General features: G+C 46.3%; 1 protein-coding gene across 2 annotated transcripts in view; it reads left to right on the plus strand.

The window, feature by feature from the left end:
• Positions 1-1,861: 1,861 nt before the first annotated feature.
• LOC147891306 (uncharacterized) overlaps positions 1,862-18,910 on the plus strand; it is a 75,664-nt gene continuing 58,615 nt past the window's right edge. For both annotated transcript variants that reach the window (XM_087389469.1, XM_087389471.1), the window contains exons 1-3: positions 1,862-2,139; positions 2,912-3,171; positions 3,306-4,041. In XM_087389469.1, the coding sequence (XP_087245595.1) occupies positions 1,966-2,139; positions 2,912-3,171; positions 3,306-4,041 (1,170 nt within the window). In that variant the 5' untranslated portion in view covers positions 1,862-1,965. The remainder of the gene's footprint in view (positions 2,140-2,911; positions 3,172-3,305; positions 4,042-18,910) is intronic.

Consider the following 18,910-nt stretch of genomic DNA (forward strand, 5'->3'; position numbering starts at 1 on the left):
AAATCCAAGCTCAATAGGCACATAGCCTTATAATTGTTGCCCAAGCAACATGACAACTCTCATTGGAGTGGGCAGAAAGTTACTAGAACGAGGCAGAGGATTTATAGACCCAAGTTACAAACTCAATTTACAGCCAAGTGGCCTAGAGCTCAACCACCCTATTGACCTACAAACCCTAGGCTCCCGCCCAATTTTGCTAAACTTTCATGCTTGGTGCGCAATTTTTTGTAATACGATGTGAACATACATGATAGAATATTTGTATTCAAAGAAACAACCAAGAGCTTTCAAAGTTTTCAAATTGTCATATATGTTGGAATAATCTTTCAAAGGAACAAAGAAGAGAAAGTTCGATTGCGCTTATGTGCTTGGAGTAGCCATAATAGATAGGAAGCAAAAAAGTGTGATAAGTAGAGAAATGGAGAATAAATTCCTTGCATGTAAGAGGTGTGGACATAATTTCACTTTTTTAGTAAAGAATGATAACTTGCATATTTGGGCTTTAAATGAAAAGAGGTTTCAAAAGGACCATTTTACTTTTGTACTTCATATGATATTGTCACACTGAAAGATGCCATCTTTGTTTGCATGACCATTTCCCAACATAAAAAACATAGGAACGCAAAGGCTAAAACCGAAAAGAAATAATTTACAAAATTAAGCGCTCAAAAGGATCAAAATGTGTTTTGACTTGTATTTAAAGATAAAAAAGAGTACATACATTTTGTCTCCATGAGGCAAAAGTTGTAATAGTAGAACTGTTCCATAATGAGCATCTTTACTTCTTGAATAAATATTCCCAAAGTCAGGAGATACCTACTTACTTTAATCGTAAGTATGGCATACATAACTGAACAAAAAGTGATGTAGCCTTGGATTGTTCCATAGTGAACATCTATAGGTCTGGAAAAATTATTTTTGAAGTTGGGAGATACCTACACACTTCAATGGAGATATGTGAGAGGACAAAGATGCTGAAGAGCCTCCTTTAAGTACATCTTATTACGAGAGACTTTAAATTCTATAAAGTGCAAGTGAAATGATTGATCTAAATAGGGATAGAATGACCCCAAGATTTATATCCTATTAAGCATACATAGGGGGCAAAAGAAGGTACATGCATGCCTCATTGGACTAATATTACTTGTAGTGCAAGAACGCTACACGAACCGCATGATAGTTTTTGCTTAGTTGTGGATGTTCGAAGTGACTGAATGCAAGAAGCATGGAGCCGTGAGAAACCCAGAAGAGGATCCACTTGTTATTAGTGCTCTAGCACTTTCATAAAAAGTGTCCTCCCAATCAATTTTGGACACTCATCACATCCTTTGGGGGCTGATCCCCTCCATTAATTCTTTCTATTTGCTCTCTCTCTCTCTCTCTCTCTCTCTCTCTCTCTCTTGTGCGTGCACTCGCTCCCCCCCCAAAAACACAAACACACACACACACACACACACACACAGACTATTGATCTACTCCTAAAAAAGGCAGCGCTGTCGAGCACATCATGTGCTCCTTTGTTATTGTTACCATCATTTTTCCTTCTTTAGTGAGAAGTCATGCAGGTGCCATCCTTTTGGTGACGGGAAAGAATCGAGTACATTCTAAGTAGCCTCTCCACAAGAGGGGGTCATCCATCCGTCGAGGCAATCGAGTAAGAGGAGCTTTGACCCTAGAGGCAAGAGAGTAAGATTGTGAGTGAGAAAATGGGGGGAGAGAGGGGAGGGCAGCCACGTGTCGGTATGTGGAGAGATGCCGAGTTGGCGGAAGAAAATCAGGATTAATTAAGCTAAGAGGGGGTTAATAGGGAAGATTAAAAGGGTCGTCTTCTCCACAGAAATGCTTGAGCTTCAGAGCTCTCGTCTTTTTGGGAGCTTCGCCATCGCCATAGCCACTTAGCTCTGTTGTTTCTCGCCATAGCCAAGCTCTCATGCTTCTTGCCCTTATGCCACCCCCTCCTTCACCATGCTCTTTGCCCTCTCCCTCGCCTTCCTCTCTGGCTTCCTCTCCCTCGCCCTCGCCCAAACTTGCCTCGCAATCTTCTTCCTCAAACGCTTCCTCAGCCCCCGCCCGCTCCCCCCCCCCCCCACCTCTTCCTCCCTCTCCTTCTCCCCGCTCGCTTCGCACCTCTCGCTCGAGGTAATTGTCTCTCACGTGCTGCGCTTTGCATCATTGATTCCGACAAATGACGCTATGCCAGATTGTTTTTGCATTTACAACAGCATGCCTTTCTTCCTGTGTCGATGATCCACGGTTCGAAGTATGCTGTGTCTACTACAATGCTAATCTCCAAGCACTGGTTGATCCATGATCAATAAGATGTATGCATTCTTGGCGCAAGGAATGATTACGTCGGAAAATTTCGTAGGGTATTCTATCAAACTGATGTCGTCCAAAGCCAACCGTTCAGTGTCTTACCGTTTTAATGACGGCCATTTACGCGCCCTTGGTGCCGCAGGACTTTATTTAAATTTGCGACAGTGCATATATCCGCAGCAAGATGCCCGTTCTATGAGGACTAGGCGCTTCTGACAATTCTAACAATCGAAACGTCACAACTTCGAAGTGACGAAAAACAAGTTCAAAAGGGAAAAAAGATCCACAATACAATAGAAATTTGCCATTCAATCTTTGCATTTCTTAGAGAGCTATGCAAAGGACTCCTATTGAGCAATTGGAAACGTTTAAGGGAACATTAAGCATGTGAAATTTAATCACTTGCTTATAATGGGCTCTAAAGTCAAGTAGTTGGTTGCCCTTTAATCCTTTCCGAGTGTGTCAGCGCTAAATTTCTGAGTCGTATGTTTATTTACATGGCAAACGTAAATGTTTGGTTTTCGATTCTGCTTCATGATAATGCAGTTGGACAGATGTGGATGGTTTCTGACTGATTGCAATTCTCGACTTGAAGGGTGATGTATGGGTAGCTGCGGCGCCTGTATCAATATCAGGGAAGGATGCTACCAAAGCTTTGGCTCTGGCTCCAAAGGAGTCCAAGTGGAAGAAGGATGCGGCCAATGATAATTTTGAAATATGTCCATCTCGGAGGCATGCCAGACTAGAAGATCAGTTTCTCATATTTGTGACTGATAATGGCTCTGAAGAACGTATAGATATGACAGGTTGCAGCGTTGTCTCTGTTTCGGGGGGGAAAGAAGTCTCTAGGAAGTGGTAATCTCTGAAAAATATTTGTATACGTTTCATTGGGCATCTGCTTTTTGTTGAGAATTAAAGAATTTATGGTCTGAGATTTGTCTTTGATTCATTGTTTGGAAACTCATAGGCTGTTTCTCTGCTGAATGAAGGGCTAAGAAGTATCCCATCAAATTGGAAAGCGGGGATCGGCAACTTTTTGCTGGAAGCTTCATTTGTCTATTGTACTTAGAAACAGGCAGAGAGAAGGAAGCTTGGTGTCAAGTGCTTCGCGCTGCTTCCAGATGGAGTAGGAACACAGAAGACTTGTACTTAGCTCAAAAGAGAGAATTCCGTGAATATTCGGCAAGCCTTCGTGAAGCATATCCTTCTTTCGCAAAATTTATCTCAAGCAGAAGAGACACTGTTGTGGATGAAAAAGGCAGAACTAGCAAGGCTGAGGCTAGCCTTTCTAAAAGGCAAAAACTCTGGAAAAAGTTAGCAAAAAAAGTGTCATGGAAAGGAAATGCACCTGAATCAAAATCAGGCAGTGGACACGGAGGTCCAAAAGGGAGCTCATTAGAGTCTAACTCAGGCAGCGGGCATGACGGCTTGAATGCTTCAGTACCTCTGCAATCTGGAGGTGAAAATGATGGCGATTTTCCCAAGAAACATGATTTTTGCATGGCAAGCGGCTCATCAGAGCATTTGAACTCTGATAAAGTGCTCACAGAAGAAAAGTATGATCTGTCAGACGTTCGCAAAAATTTGGAACATACGTTTTCCCCGGAGTCAATAATGCCTGTAGTTGACCAAGGAACTATATGCTGCAATATCTTGTTTTCAAGGCTATTCTTTGATTTGTACCATACCAACAGATTTCAGATGGCATGTCACAGGCTTATCCAGGCAGGTTAACTTGTTTTAAATATTTTACTCAATTAAGTCTTCATTTCATAAACTTGTCACACTTTTTCATAGAAAGAGAACCTTAAAATTCGTGGGTGTGTGTGTGTGTGTGTCTGTGTGTGTGTACAGTGTGTGTGTGTGTGTGTCTCTCTCTCTCTCTCTCTCTCCAAGCTTTGGGATTCCTCGCACCGACTGTGTCCATTGAGACTGGGTGATACATTGGCATATCTAATTGCAAAGGATCTATAGATCGTACAAGGTAGAGGCAGAGCTGCATCTCATATTTCATTGCTGATACCTCCAAAAAGGGCCTCCCTTCTCTTGTTAGGCTGATCATACCCATTGAGAATACCTATCTTGCGTTGCCAAGGCTCTGCCTGGTCAGCTTGCTCTGGTAAAAAATTTCAGGGATGACCCAACTGGATGCCTAGACCCCCACTCCATTTGAGTTACTGGGGTCCCGATGGAGATGCTGAGGTGAAGAATGCCACACTGCGAATGCCAGTAAGCAGGAAACATGTGCTCCTACAGCATTCAGATGTCTACCAAACTGCCCACCAGACAGGGTAAAGCTCCTAAAGCATTAGGATGTCTACCGAACTGCCCAGTAGGGCAGGCTAAAACTCCCAGCAAAGAATCAGCCTCTATAGCTGTTGTGTGGCATGATTATATAAGTTGTGCACATTCCTTTTCACAATGTTTTGTCCCAGGACATTGCCTCTCTTGGCTGTCCACATGGCAGCCTGTTTGCTGCCCATGTGGCAGCCCCAAAACTCTTGCTTTTGTCCTATGATTCACCCCACGATGCACTCATTTGGGGGCTCACAGGTGGGGAGGTAACCAACCCTAATCCAACACCCCCTCTCACCGACCTACAGTGGCCATATCGATGAATGTGCTCCAGTAGCTCCCGTGTCCTAGCCCTCTGGAACACTTTGGTGTCATCATAGTCTTTTCTTGGCTTTTCATCCAGTGGCTCTTACTTCAACACACTATTTTGGTACACAGGTCCATCTTTGGAAGCACCTGATGGCACCACCACCTTCAATCACGAACCCGCCTTTGAACTTGAGCACTTCAGGTCATAGTTAGGGGAAACGGAAACGGGGAACGGAAACGGAAACGGAAACGTTTCGGGATTTCTGGGAGGGCTGAAACGGGGAAACGCCACGTCAGCAAGGGAGGGGAGTAGATGATGATGGAGGGCTGAAGCAGGCTGCAGGAGAGAAAGGAGAGGAAAGGAGTGAATGGGGCTGAAGGAGGGCTGGAAAACCTTGAGGATGGAGAGAGTATGAGGCTGAAGGAGTGGAAGGAGCCTGGAGACCAAAATCAAAAGCAAAAAGACAAAAAATGTGATTTTGGAGACCTAGCAGCCTGTGTTGTCTGAAACGGCACGTTTCAGGGCTCTGAAACGCGTTTCAGACTGGCTGAAACGTTTCAGCCAGCCGTTTCAGGGTCTTGAAACGTTTCAGACCCTGAAACGCGTTTTAGGAAACGGCGCTTCTCTGAAACGGCGTTTCAGGCCTGGCTGGGCTCTGAAACGCGTTTCAGCGTAACTGTGCTTCAGGTACAAGCATCCTCCAACTGTCCTCCAACTGTGAACAGCCTGAAGTCCTAGGTCTGCAACCAAACAACATACCTGAGACATCATATCCCTGGACCATGAAGCTTCATATGTGGTTCTGTAATGTTGTCCCCCTCTAAGTCACGGCCTCTGTGAGTTTGTCCTCTGCTTCAGCGACACCAGCCAAGCACCCAGATGGATCCAGGCACTCATCACTGTCCATCACCTTCACAAAGTTCGTGACGAATCCTCAATGACGACCATCCTGACAGTAACACCGGGGTCCACATCCCTAACCTCAACAGCACTAGGAGATGCCACCAAGAAAGTTCCTCTACCACCAACTAAGTTGACTCCTCTAACTCTGAGTTGGCCCCCTTTCTTCTTCTGATCAGCCCTTTTTTTCCTGCAATCCTTTACAAAAGGACCTGGCTCATCACAATATATGCATTTCTTTTCCTTTAATGTTGAACTGTCCCCTCCGTCATTAGATTTGTCTTTATTGGGCTTGCCTTTGCTAGGCTTACCCTTTTCCTTGCCTGTGCTCCTGTCCTGAGCTACTAGGGCCTTATCATCCTTATCCGTACCATCGTATGTCTTTCTCGAGCTTCTTGTTGTAGCAGCAATGGAACCAGCTCCTCAAAAGTCTTCAGTGGCACCGCCTTGCGCCTTGCAAAATCATTGTAGTCACAAAACTACTATAGGTCCGGGGAGTGTTCCTAGCAACAGCCTTGCCATCCTCGTCAAGCTCGTCTTTTGACCAAACGCCGCCAGCCGACCGCGCACCACCTTCATCTTGGTGATGTGTTCATGTACTGATGTCCCTTCATCCATCCTCATGTTGTACAACTCCGTCTCGAGGTCCAAGATTCTCGCCTTGTTGTTGAGCTCATACATGTCCCTCAATGTTGTCCAGGCCTCGAAAGAAGAGTTCGCCATCTCTATGTGAGGAAGCACCATATTTGCCGTTGTACCCACAATGATAGCCAAGGCTTCTGCATCACGGATCTGCCATGCTCTTACAAAAAGAGGGCCCATTGGTGTTAGCACTGCTGTTGTCATTGATGTGATTGAGGTAGTCACGGTGGCTTGAGGCAACAGCTCTGTCCTCGCCGCAATCCCCCACGACTCCCTTAGCAGTAAGTGGCTTCGAACCTTCATTTTCCATAATGGGTAATTGGTCCCATCGAGCTTGCCTTTCTCACCAAAATTAGGGGTCTGATATTTGTTGGCCATGATAATGAACTAAAAGGGGTAAAGAATACAGAGTGTCGTACACTTGCTTGAACCTGAGCCTCCCTCCGAGGGTACAATCCTTTAGACATCACTTGCTTGAACCTGAGTGTCCCTCCTCCTTCAGACATGGAAGCTAATTCCCCCAAGTGGCCGTCCTTGTGCAATGTCCTTCCCTTCAAGCTCTACTTCCCGTGAACTTCCGTCAAGGCTCTAATACCATGTTAAAAAATGGAAATCCCACGAGAGGGTATCCCGTAGCAGAAGACTAATAGATGTGCCCAAGAATTACACATAGAAGTGTTTGTAACATGCAACGGTTATCTGATCGTGTAATTCACAGCAAGACCTTCTTTAAACCTTTAGCGAGGAATGAGCGTTGTTTACTATAGAGTGAGAAAGGAGATGAGGGTAGAGAGAGAGTAGAGTCGATAACCGATTGGGTCCGTGTACCCACTGAGGGCCCTCTCCCCCAATCAGGGGAGAATTTGCTTTATACTTGGAGAACTGAGAAATACAAAGAACACTCTTCAAGAGAGCACGGAACATGCTTTTGAAGAGCTCACTGTGCACACGTATAGCAGACCCAAATACCTGAGAGGCAATGCCGACCAATACGGAGACCTTGATGCTATCCACACTGACGATTTAGGACGCTTTTGCAAGGCAAGGAAGAGGCTTGTGCTGTCTACCGGAATGCAGGGTTACTGCGTGAGTGAGAGAGTGAAAACTAGAAGTGATAGATCCTATGAGAGAACTGAGAGATGACTGAAATATAGAGCTGAGAGTGAGCTGTGTAAAGTGTAAAAGAGAGCTGAGAAAGCTGAGCAAACAGTGTCCAAACCTCCGACTGTTGTGCTGCGTGGTTACCTTCAGATCAGGCTGAACTGATGGCCAAGGGATGGAGGCTAGAGCAGGGCTAGATCTGAGGATCTCAGGGGCTGCACAGGAGGCTGAAGTGGAGCTGTAGGAGGACTGAAGGCAGGAGCAAACTGAATGAGAAAACAGGGCAGCCAAGGGGCCCTTTTATAGGGCTGGACTGAGCCAACCCAGTCTGTAAACAGACCAACTCAGTCTGTTTTACAGACTGGCTGGCCTACAACCAGCCTATAAAAAGCCCTCCCTGGCTCATTTGCCAGGGGAGTTTTTTGGGCAGCCTTTGCAGGCTGCCTTCCCTGCTTACCTGTCCAGCCTTTGGGGACCCTAGAGGGACTCCTTACCTAGGCTAAGACCTAAACTATAAGATGGAAACACTTAACCTACTGTTCTCTAGTGGGTACTAGTGAACAAGAACTGACTACTGACTTGACCTAAGGCTGAGAGACTGACCTACGTAGCTTGTGCTTGACTATCTACGCACTGTCCTTGGACAAGGGCTCACAAAGGGGTCACAGCAGACGACACAATCTCCTATCTGGGAACTATAATGCACTTGTCGATGTAGCCAGTGTGTCACCTTGCACCCAAGTGCAGGGGTGCATGTGACATTTCCTCCTTCTTAACTTGGCGGTAGGTTCATTGCTTCCAAGTAGTCCGCCAATATCTGGGGAAACTCCTGGAAAAAATCTTCGTCCAACCACACTGCCTCATGGGTACCTCGATCACGGAACTTGGTGTAAAACTCCCGGATCTTGCGTCTTGACCCATGCTTGAATTTATGAAGAAGGATTTGTTTTGGCTGCAAAACTTCGGCTTCATCAAGAACTTCAAGTTGTTGCTCGTCGGAAATTTTTGAAAGAGGAGGTCCAAAATATGGCTTCAACCAAGCTACATGGAACACATTGTGCATAGTCCAACTGTCTGGTAGGCGTAACTTCATTGAGATATCGTTGATCTTTTGAATAATAGGGAATGGTCCGAAGCTCCTGAAGGACAGCTTAGGGCATCGCTTGTCCACCTGCTTCAATCGTTGCTTGATAATGCGTAAATACACCCATTGACCCTCTTTATATTGGACATCTCGTCTGGATTTATTAGCTTGGTGTGTATACGATGCTTGAGCTTTGGCGATGCGGCTTTTCACGGACTCCGTAACAGGGATGTTTTTATCGAAGCTATGCTTATATATTAATATAAAATCTTGGCGAAAGTTTATCGAGATAGTTTTTTTAGTTTCACAATATTTGTATAATAGATTACACTTTTATATATTTTCTTTTGAATTTTAAAGAAAAAGTTGTAAATTATGGTGAAACTTTAAATTTTTTCTCATAAAAGTTTCAAATCTTGGCGAATTTTTCAAACCTTTATTTTTATCAAGGCATACAAACTTTCGACACCAATATAAAAGTTTCGCTTCTTAACGAAACTAATAGGAAAAAATCATTCATGCTCCGTAATCTCTGCCATGGATTCGGTGGTTTTGTTGGCTTCAAGAGATGGAGACACCATCTAGGTGAGGAGTGAGTTAAATCGCCGTCCAAACGCCGCTTCATAAGGTGTGCGACCAATACTCGAAGAATAGGTATCGTTCAGAATGGCTTGCACAAGCGGAAGAAACTGCTCCCACTTTCCCTTAGCATCATGACGATATGATTTCAAAATATTAAATGCCATAGCATTATACTTTTCCGTCTCGCCGTCCGATTGCGGATGGAAAGCGTTGGACATCTGCAGTTTAGTACCAAAATTATCAAACAAGGCTCGCCAAAAGCTAGACGTAAACTTGGAGTCCCTGTCGGATGTTATGGTCTTTGGAAACCCTCCAATGGGATACCAATACTTGATAAACAAACGAGCTACATCTTCAGCGCTGGCCGTTTGTTTGCAGGGAATGAGCATACAATATTTACTAAAGCGACAAACAATAGTAAGACATTGAGTATTACGAGTACCTGCAGATGTTGGAAGTGGTCCCATGAAATCCATACCTATGTCCTGGAAAGGACTGTCGGGGATTGGCAATGGCTTAAGTAAGCCTGCCGCTTTCTTGTGGGAAGCCTTGACCTTTTGGCATATTTGACAATTCTGCACATAGCTGTATATGTACTTCCGCATCTTTGGCTAATAGAAATAGCGCTCCATCTTCTCCAAAGTCATGTTGATACCTCTGTGACCACCGGTAAGGGCGTCATGGGCATCATGAAGAAGCACCTGTCGTTTGTCTTTGAGTACACATAACCTTTTCTTATAGAAAAGCAAACCGTCCTCTAATGAGTAATGGCTTGGAGCAAGCGTCGTGGCTAACTGGAACTGCGTGCCAAACTCTGCTGACTCTGCGTACTGTGCCTTCATGCTATCAAGATCCTTTCCTTTGATTTCGAGCACAGTGGCCTACTCAATGGTCTGGATGGAACTTTTCCAACTGAGAGCGTGTGCAACGGGGTTGTTTTTGCTTGGAACATACTCGATCATTTCCCCAAACTGCTGGAATATCTGACTCCACCGCTGCTGTCGATCACTCCATTGCGTACTAGGCATTGTCTGAAGCCACTTAAGGGCTTGGTGATCTGTCTTCACCGTGAAAGTCCGTCCGTATAGGAAAGACTTCCAATGTTTTAATGCTTGGATGACACCGAGGAGCTCTCTATCATACACTGAATAGTTCTTTTCGGCATCGTTAAGCTTTCTGCTGTAGTATGCCACGGGCCTATCTTCTTGCTGTAAAACTGCCCCTATGGCGACATTACTAGCATCTGTGATTACCAGAAATGGATCATCCCAAGAGGCGATCTTCATAACTGGTGCTGTCGTGGCCAACCGTTGCAAGTCATGGAAGGCCTGCAAAGCTTTGCCTGTGACTTGAACTTTTTGTCTGCGTGTCTTTACCCCCTTGAGTAAATCTGTAAGAGGGGCTGCGTATGTTGAGAAACCCTCCATGTGCGAGCTGTATGCTTGACACAAACCCACAAAGGATCGGATCTCCTGGGCAATCGTGGGGACAGCCCAACTTGTGATAGCTTGGATCTTCTCAGGGTCCAATCGAATCCCTTGAGCACTAATGATGTAGCCCAAATACTGAATTTCCAGCAATCCGAATTCACTTTTCTTTGCGTTGAGATATAGCTGGTTATCACGTAATAACTGTAGGGCACATTGCACATCCTTAATATGCTGCTCGGCTGTCGCGGAAAAGATAAGGATATTATCGAGAAAGATGAACATGCACTTCAAAATATACTCTGCGAATACCCGGGACATCATCTTGTTGAATGTTGGTGGTGCATTCTTCAGACCAAAGGGCATGACGACGAACTCGTAATGAGCTTGCTCAGTTTGGAAAGTTGTCTTTGGGATGTTAGCTTCAAAAATCCGGACTTGATGGTAGCCACTCTTGAGGTCAATCTTTGAAAAAAATCTTGCACCATTGAGTCTTTCCAAGATGTACTTGATGCAGGGCATAGGAAACTTGCTGCTTACCATAAGCTTGTTGAGTGCTCTGTAGTCGACACATGGTCGTGTGGACTCATCCTTCTTTGCCACAAATAGAATGGGTGTAGCAAAAGGCGAAGAAGAAGGTCTAATAAACCCTGCGCGCAGTAATTGAGACAATTGCTGCTCTAACTCCCCCTCCATAGACTTTGAAAGTCGATAAGGGAACTTGGAGGTGTCGAGTCCGAAAGTAGATCGATGCGATGGTCTTCCGATTGGTTGGGAGGTAGCTGGGGTGGCAGATCGTCCCAGAGCATGATGTCTTTGAACTCTTGGAGTAGATCCACCATTGCTTGCCCCATCGGAGGAGCAGCTTGAACTACAGTGATCTGGCACTGGACATAGACAAGTGCACACATGGCACCCTTGTGGGCGGTGCGACTTGCTTGAATATGAGAGATTATTGGAATCTCGGGTATGCTCCGATCACCGCGTATCACGGCGGGCTCAGGTAAACCTTCCACAATCGTGAAGGTGTCCTGACGCCAATCATGCGTCGGAACATGCTCATGGAACCACTGAATCCCGAGGATCATGTCGCACCCCATCAAAGGAGTCAATATAAAATCCCGTGTAAACATGGCCTTTTGAACTGAAAAAGTGAACTGGATGGCCTTATGCGTGACGTGTGTGCGCAAGCCGGGCGTGAACCTGTCCATTGCAAGCTCGTGAGGCACCAAGGTGCACCCCACTGTCTTGGCAAGCTGAGGGGAGATGGCATCTTCTGAACTCCCGATATCAAATAAGACAATAAACTGATGCCCGTTAGTTATGCCGTACGCTCAAATGAGCGCCTTCTGTTGATTTGAGACGTCGCCCTCCTTCTTACCTTGAAAGACCACTGTGGGAACGGTGTTCAAGGCAGGGAAGACGGCATTCGTAGCTGAGGATGGAGGCGGGGCTCGAAGAGCCAACACATTAGCGTCGGACGAAGTAGGTGCTTTTGCAGCCTTTTCGGCAAGCCACTTCGGACAATCCTTCTTGCCATGCCCAGTGATGTGGTGGCAATGAAAGCAGCGATGTTGGTGGTACCGCTTCTGCTCGTCGGGCTGTAGATAGCCTCCCGTAATACCTGCTTTAGCCTTCTCATCTGGAGTCATCTTTGGCTTGGACTCCTTCTTTTGACCAGAAGCCTGGCCGTCTTTCTTTTGGGACTGGTTGTCCTTCTTTGATCCTTACCCGCTGTGTTGTTTGACTGCTGCGGGGCTTTGGAATCTTTCTGGACCTGCTTGGGCTTTCCCCCGTACAGCATCATCTCCTGATTCTGTGCGAGAGTCAGCACCCGCTCGTAATCCGGCGGGTCGAACCGAATGGTAAAACGTATGTTCATGTCCAAACCTCGAATGAATTGTTGTATCTTGTCGCTCTTTGTCATGCCCAACTGTTGCGCCAATGTGATGGCCTTATTACTGTATGTCAACACAGGCAAACCATTTTGGGAGAGACGAGCGAACTCATCCTCTAGGTTAAGCATATATTGGGGTGGGAGAAAACGGGCTTTGAGGTCGGCCACAAACGTTGCCCAAACGAAATTCGTCTTAAACGTTTTTAGGTCAGTATGCTTACTAGCCCAATGCTGCCACCAAGTCACCGCCTCACCTATAAGATGAGGGGTTGCAAGGTGGACTTTATCTTGCTCATCTTGAATCCGTGCTAACGGAAAATGAGCTATAAACTGATGAATACATTGCAAAATTGCCGAATGGTCACACTTACCATCATACTTAACAAAATTTGGAGTGGACCGAGTGAGTGGTGTTACCTTTGTCGATGGTGAAGCTGTGGCGGAGACGGCCGCTGTGCTCAAACTTGCCTGCATAGCGGCTAACATTTGTTTGTGTTGGAGAAGCATCGCCTCTCGGTCTAGCTTTTGTTGCCTCTCTGCCTGGGCGAGCTCTGCGCGTCGCAGTGCCTCCTCATTTTTGCGTTCCTCACGCATCAACATGAGCAGTTTTTCAAAATCTGTGGTTCCTCTTTCTTCCAGTGGCTTTTCTGCTTCTTTTTCCTCCATACGTTGTTTTGTCTGGTCCAGTTGTCTTCTGCTTTCTTCCAACTGGGATGAATGTTCTTCGAGTTGCTGCAGCAGGACGACCCGATTCTGCTCTAGAAGGTTCACCATCACTTCTTGAGCATTGGGCGGAAGCGTATCTTGTTGGTAGTCTTTAAAGTCTTCGCGGTTGAAATCTTTTCCTAACCCTTCCATGGCGCTTGATTGTGTGTTGTTTCCGGATCTCAACACAGCCATACACTCATGGTAGTCAAGCTGGATACAGACCGAAGCTCTGATACCAATGTAGCATGCAACGGTTATCTGATCGTGTAATTCACAGCAAGACCTTCTTTAAACCTTTAGCAAGGAATGAGCGTTGTTTACCATAGAGAGAGAAAGGAGATGAGGGTAGAGAGAGAGTAGAGTTGATAACCGATTGGGTCCCTGTACCCATTGAGGGCCCCCTCCCCCAATCAGGGGAGAATTTGCTTTATACTAAGAGAACTGAGAAATACAAAGAAATCTCTTCAAGAGAGCACGGAACACGCTTCTGAAGAGCTCACTGTGCACACGTATAGCAGACCCAAGGACCTGAGAGGCAATGCCGACCAATACCGAGACCTTGATGCTATCCACACTGACGATGTAGGACGCTTCTGCAAGGCAAGGAAGAGGCTTGTGCTGTCTACCGGAATGCAGGGTTACAGCGTGAGTGAGAGAGTGAAAACTAGAAGTGATAGATCCTATGAGAGAACTGAGAGATGACTGAAATATAGAGCTGAGAGTGAGCTGTGTAAAGTGTAAAAGAGAGCTGAGAAAGCTGAGGAAACAGTGTCCAAACCTCTCTCCGTTTGCTGGTCCAAACCTCCGGCTGTTGTGCTGCGTGGTCACCTTCAGATCAGGCTGAACTGATGGCCAAGGGACTGAGGCTAGAGCAGGGCCAGATCTGAGGATCTCAGGGGCTGCACAGGAGGCTGAAGTGGAGCTGTAGGAGGACTGAAGGCAGGAGCAAACTGAATGAGAAAACAGGGCAGCCAAGGGGCCCTTTTATAGGGCTGGACTGAGCCAACCCAGTCTGTAAACAGACCAACTCAGTCTGTTTTACAGACTGGCTGGCCTACAACCAGCCTATAAAAAGCCCTCCCTGGCTCATTTGCCAGGGGAGTTTTTTGGGTAGCCTTTGCAGGCTGCCTTCCCTGCTTACATGTCCAGCCTTTGGGGACCCTAAAGGGACTCCTAACCTAGGCTAAGACCTAAACTATAAGATGGAAACACTTAACCTACTGTTCTCCAGTGGGTACTAGAGAACAAGAACTGACTACTGACTTGACCTAAGGCTGAGAGACTGACCTACGTAGCTTGTGCCTAACTGTCCCTGGACAAGGGCTCACAAAGGGGTCACAGCATACGACAAAATCTCCTATCTGGGAACTATAATGCACTTGTCGATGTAGCCAGTGTGTCACCTTGCACCCAAGTGTAGGGGTGCATGTGACAGTGTTTCACTACGGAATCAAACTTTTTAACTTGCGTGTACTTCACAACCATAGATGTGTGTGTGCAAGCTAGAATAGTCAGTGCATCCAAGACAAATATAGAAGAAAAACTTACATATTTCTGTCCTTTAGTGCTAGCCTTCATCATGGCTGAGTCTGCCCTTCACCTGCGGAGTGCCGACAGAAACTCAGTACGAAGACTTTGTATAAATGGATGCTCAAGTATGTGTGGGTTTGTGGATTTGTATGTGTGAGAGCATATTTTTATACTATGGTCTACACCCACTGTTGGGCGCTGATGACGTCAGTGGGGATGTCATAGTAGCTAGTCCCTGCTATGCGTGATGGAGTTTATGGTTTTCAACCTTGTGAGTGACTATCATGAGATTGAAACTGCACTATGTTGTGTTTTTAGAGGATGAGTTTGGGAATGTTCTTGGATTCATCTAGGTATATACATATTTCTGTCCGTTTACAAAGTGGACACAATACAAAAGGAAATGCGGAGTCCCACCAAACCGTGGTCCTCCGATCTTACCAAAAAGGTCCTCCTGCTATCTGCCTGGCACCTCTTGATCTCTGAGCGCATGTGCTCCTTTGAGCTTACATAGACTCTTTGTCCATTAATCCCTTCCCACCTTGCTGCCTGGATAGCCAGCCTAGGTGGGCAGCACCTCAAGCTTAGTCTGCCTCTCCTTCTAGGTCTCCTTCACCTCCTAAGTATAGGCCCAAGGAAGCCCTAACTGCTGCTCCTATCTGCTCTTGGTTGGCTGCTCCAAGTGATGCCAATGGAGGCCCAAATGGCCTCCTTATATAGGGCACAAGGCCCTCTTGAACTAACCGACCCAGCAGGGGTAATCTGGCCAACCAGCAATCCCCTACTGGCCAACCCAGTTGCAGCCTATAAAAGACGTATAAAACCCCCTTTGGGGGCACACCTTTTGAGGGTGGCTGGCCCAGCCTGGTCACTTGGCAGGATTTCACTGGCCCAGGCCTGACCAGCCCTAAACTGGACCCCAAACCTGTCTTTTCCTACCCAAACCTGCCATGATTGAGGTGCCTTACTGCTGGTGCATTTCTGTATCCATCTGGACGTCTTGCATGCACCAAAACAGCTCCAATCAGATTCATACAGGCTGATGCAGGCTGACGTACTCTTGCTGATGTCATTCCTGCCTGATGTTTTGTTTAGTTTGTCCATTCCATTCAGGACGATTTGATGAGCTCATGCTAATTTTGGAATATTGATTGCCGGAATTGTGCAGCGAACTTTGTACCCCTTTCATGAATAATATCACGAGGCAATCATAGAGCTACGAAAAAGTGAGCTAGCTCAAAACTCTCAATTGATCTGATATGTAAAGGCCTCTAGCTCTAAACTTACCACCTTGAGTATTTATATGACATTGTAACAATATAGGTTTGTGGGGGTGGGACTCGCGTCCCAACCAGAGGTCATAGTACCTCCACTTTTACGTAGACCAGGCCTTTGGGCCGCCTCACAGGGAGATCTGGGCATATGGTGATCTATGCCTTAAAACTATGAGCATGGGCTTGTATAGCCCCAAATTCTAGGCTATAGTTAGCCTAACCCTAATTAACTCTCGACCTTCATATAATGCTCAATAAACTTTTGACCAGGACCCTTACGCCCGGGAGTTCCCCTACCTAGGTGAGGTATAGGCTAACCATATCTAGCTTGGATGTAACACTTGCTATGTGAGCTCAAGATCCATTGCATTTTGTTTTGTGCTGGCTGATCTAAGGGTTGAGGTCGCCAATGGGCTGTCTACCCCTGCTGCTCGCCGGTGTCCTTTCTGGCCCAGGTCTGTCTTTGCATGTGGCCTGCTCCAAAGCTGCCTGTGTGAGTCCTTTGGCTCCACATGGCTGCTTGCAGGGCAACCAATATGGGCTTATTACCACAGTTGGCTGTCGTGTGACAGGCCATCAAACCTAATTTACATTCTGCTTTACAAGTAATCTCTCGAAACAACACTCCATGATACAATTTCCCCTTTAACTTTCACATTTTCAGATGTGTAGATGCTCAATGGCTACCTGAAAAGGCTTTTGAGGTTACTATACTTAGTGGTAACCTGAAGAGTCAGAGGTCAAGTGCTTATTGAACCACCTTTTCACAGTGAAAAACAAATGCGAACTCTTTCCAAAACCCACCCAACAGTATGCTGTAAGTGAACTTACAGTAACACATGCAGAAGATAAAACAGCAGAAAAAATTTCACCAAATACTCACTCTATTCATCCACTGATGTGGGAAGACAGTAGCTCAAGGATAAGCACAAAACCTCACATGGTTGCCGGTTAAAACACAGCCAGATGTGGCTGACAGAAGACTGAGAGAAGGTAAGGCTGCTGCTGCCTGTGGATTCCCCTGCGTGCCTCGGTGAAGATGGCTTCAGGGGATGCATTAACTGAGGCTAGAGCCTCCCTTTTATAGTGCATTCCAGCCCAAAACCTGGCTGACTGGGTTCAGCCAACCAGCCTACCAGATCCGGACCAGATCCAGCCGATCATCCTGCTTCTGTGAAGAAGTCAACAGGCTTGGTAAATGTGTTGACCCGACCAGGTGGCCATTCCTAACTGTCAGTTTTGTTGATTGAACAGGTCAGTCCTGCACGCCTTCCAAGCGTCTGCTTCTGCAGCAGCAGCAAATACGCTCTAGATCTGCCGCTCCTACGGGTTGCAAGCTGTAACCCTAATTTGCTGGCAGTCACCTCTGTTTGATCACCGTCCCTTCCCGACCTGCCTCCTTTTTCCTCCTCATATGGGGGCTCACAGGTGGGATCCAGGATCTCTAACAAAGAGCTGTTGGAGGATTCTTTGAGTAAAGCCTCATTGGAGGCCAAGAGCTTCAAAACAGGAAGGGGTTGTTACAACACGTGTATGACTTCTGAAGGTGAATAGTTAATGTAGGTCAAACCCATGGGAATTGACTTTGACATACATGACTTGTCAGAGATACTAGGGCAGCATACACCAATACTACTCTCGCAGTGGATGATGGTGGCCCATGTATCTCAGTACTCTTAGATCTCCTCTCATTGTGGCACAAGTAGATAGACAGACACACACTCAGATCTGGATATACACACAGCAAAGTAGGCAGCAAAGGAACCTCATGGCCATGCTCCGCAATGTATGGACATGAGCTGATACAAGGGTGTCATTGTCAAGCTCCACACAGACTGCCTCAGGGTCGAGCTGACTATAGTGAGCTCCAACTGAGCAACTAAAGTGGGCCATGGTCCTGATCCTATACCTGCTGGCCTCCCTCACATCGACGTGCCTGCTTTTGATTCAGTTGGTGACTGAGGGAAGGTAAAATAGGCTCATATATATAGGTGGAGGTGGGCAGTCTGCCACCCTGTTTGAGTCAGGCCGACTGGCGGTGGAGACAGACCTGACCTGATTTGAAAAAATCACCCGACCAGGGTCTGTAGGTGGCTGAACTATAGTCAGCCAGATGGTTTGGTCAATGGTTGAGCAGTTCTGAATGAGGAGCTGCTGTAGAAGGGGCTGCTGCTGCTGCTGCAGGGGGCTGTTGTTACAGGAGCTGCTGCTGGTACAGTTTTCTGCAATTTCAAAGCCTGGAGGTTGTTTGACATAAACCTCTTCCAACAAGTCTCCATTAAGGAAGGCTGTTTTTATGTCCAACTGATGAACATTCCATTGAAAATTTGCAGCCATTGCTATAACTGACCGGATGGTTGTCATTCTGGATGTAGGAGCAAAAGTCTCCTCATAGTCTATGCCCTTTTTCTGAGCATATCCTTTTGCAACCAGCCTTGCCTTGTACCGATCAATGGTGCCATCTGGCTGTCTTTTAACTTTGAAAACCCACCGTGTACCTATGGCATGTTTACCTGGTGGCAAATCGACAACTTCCCATGTCTGATTTTTCTGAATGGACTGCAACTCATCGTGCATGGCATTCATCCAATGCACATTATCCAGTGCCTCTTCAAATGTCTCAGGTTCCTCCTCATCAAGAAGAGTATCTGCATAAGCTGATTCAACTGAAAGAGCACCTCCCCCATGCCTTACTGCACTCCGAGTTCTGCCAGGTAATGGAGCATCAATTTTACTCTCCCTGAGAGTTTGTAACAGCCTATTTGGGACTGTTTTTGTTGCATGTATATCTGCAATTTCTTGCTGAACAACCTCTTCCACGGCTTGTGGAGGTGGTAAGACATC

This window comes from Dipteris shenzhenensis, chromosome 18 (genome assembly GCF_047967505.1).
Source record: "Dipteris shenzhenensis isolate YYH24624 ecotype China chromosome 18, Dip_SZ_1.0, whole genome shotgun sequence".
In the NCBI taxonomy this organism is placed as follows: Eukaryota; Viridiplantae; Streptophyta; class Polypodiopsida; order Gleicheniales; family Dipteridaceae; genus Dipteris; species Dipteris shenzhenensis.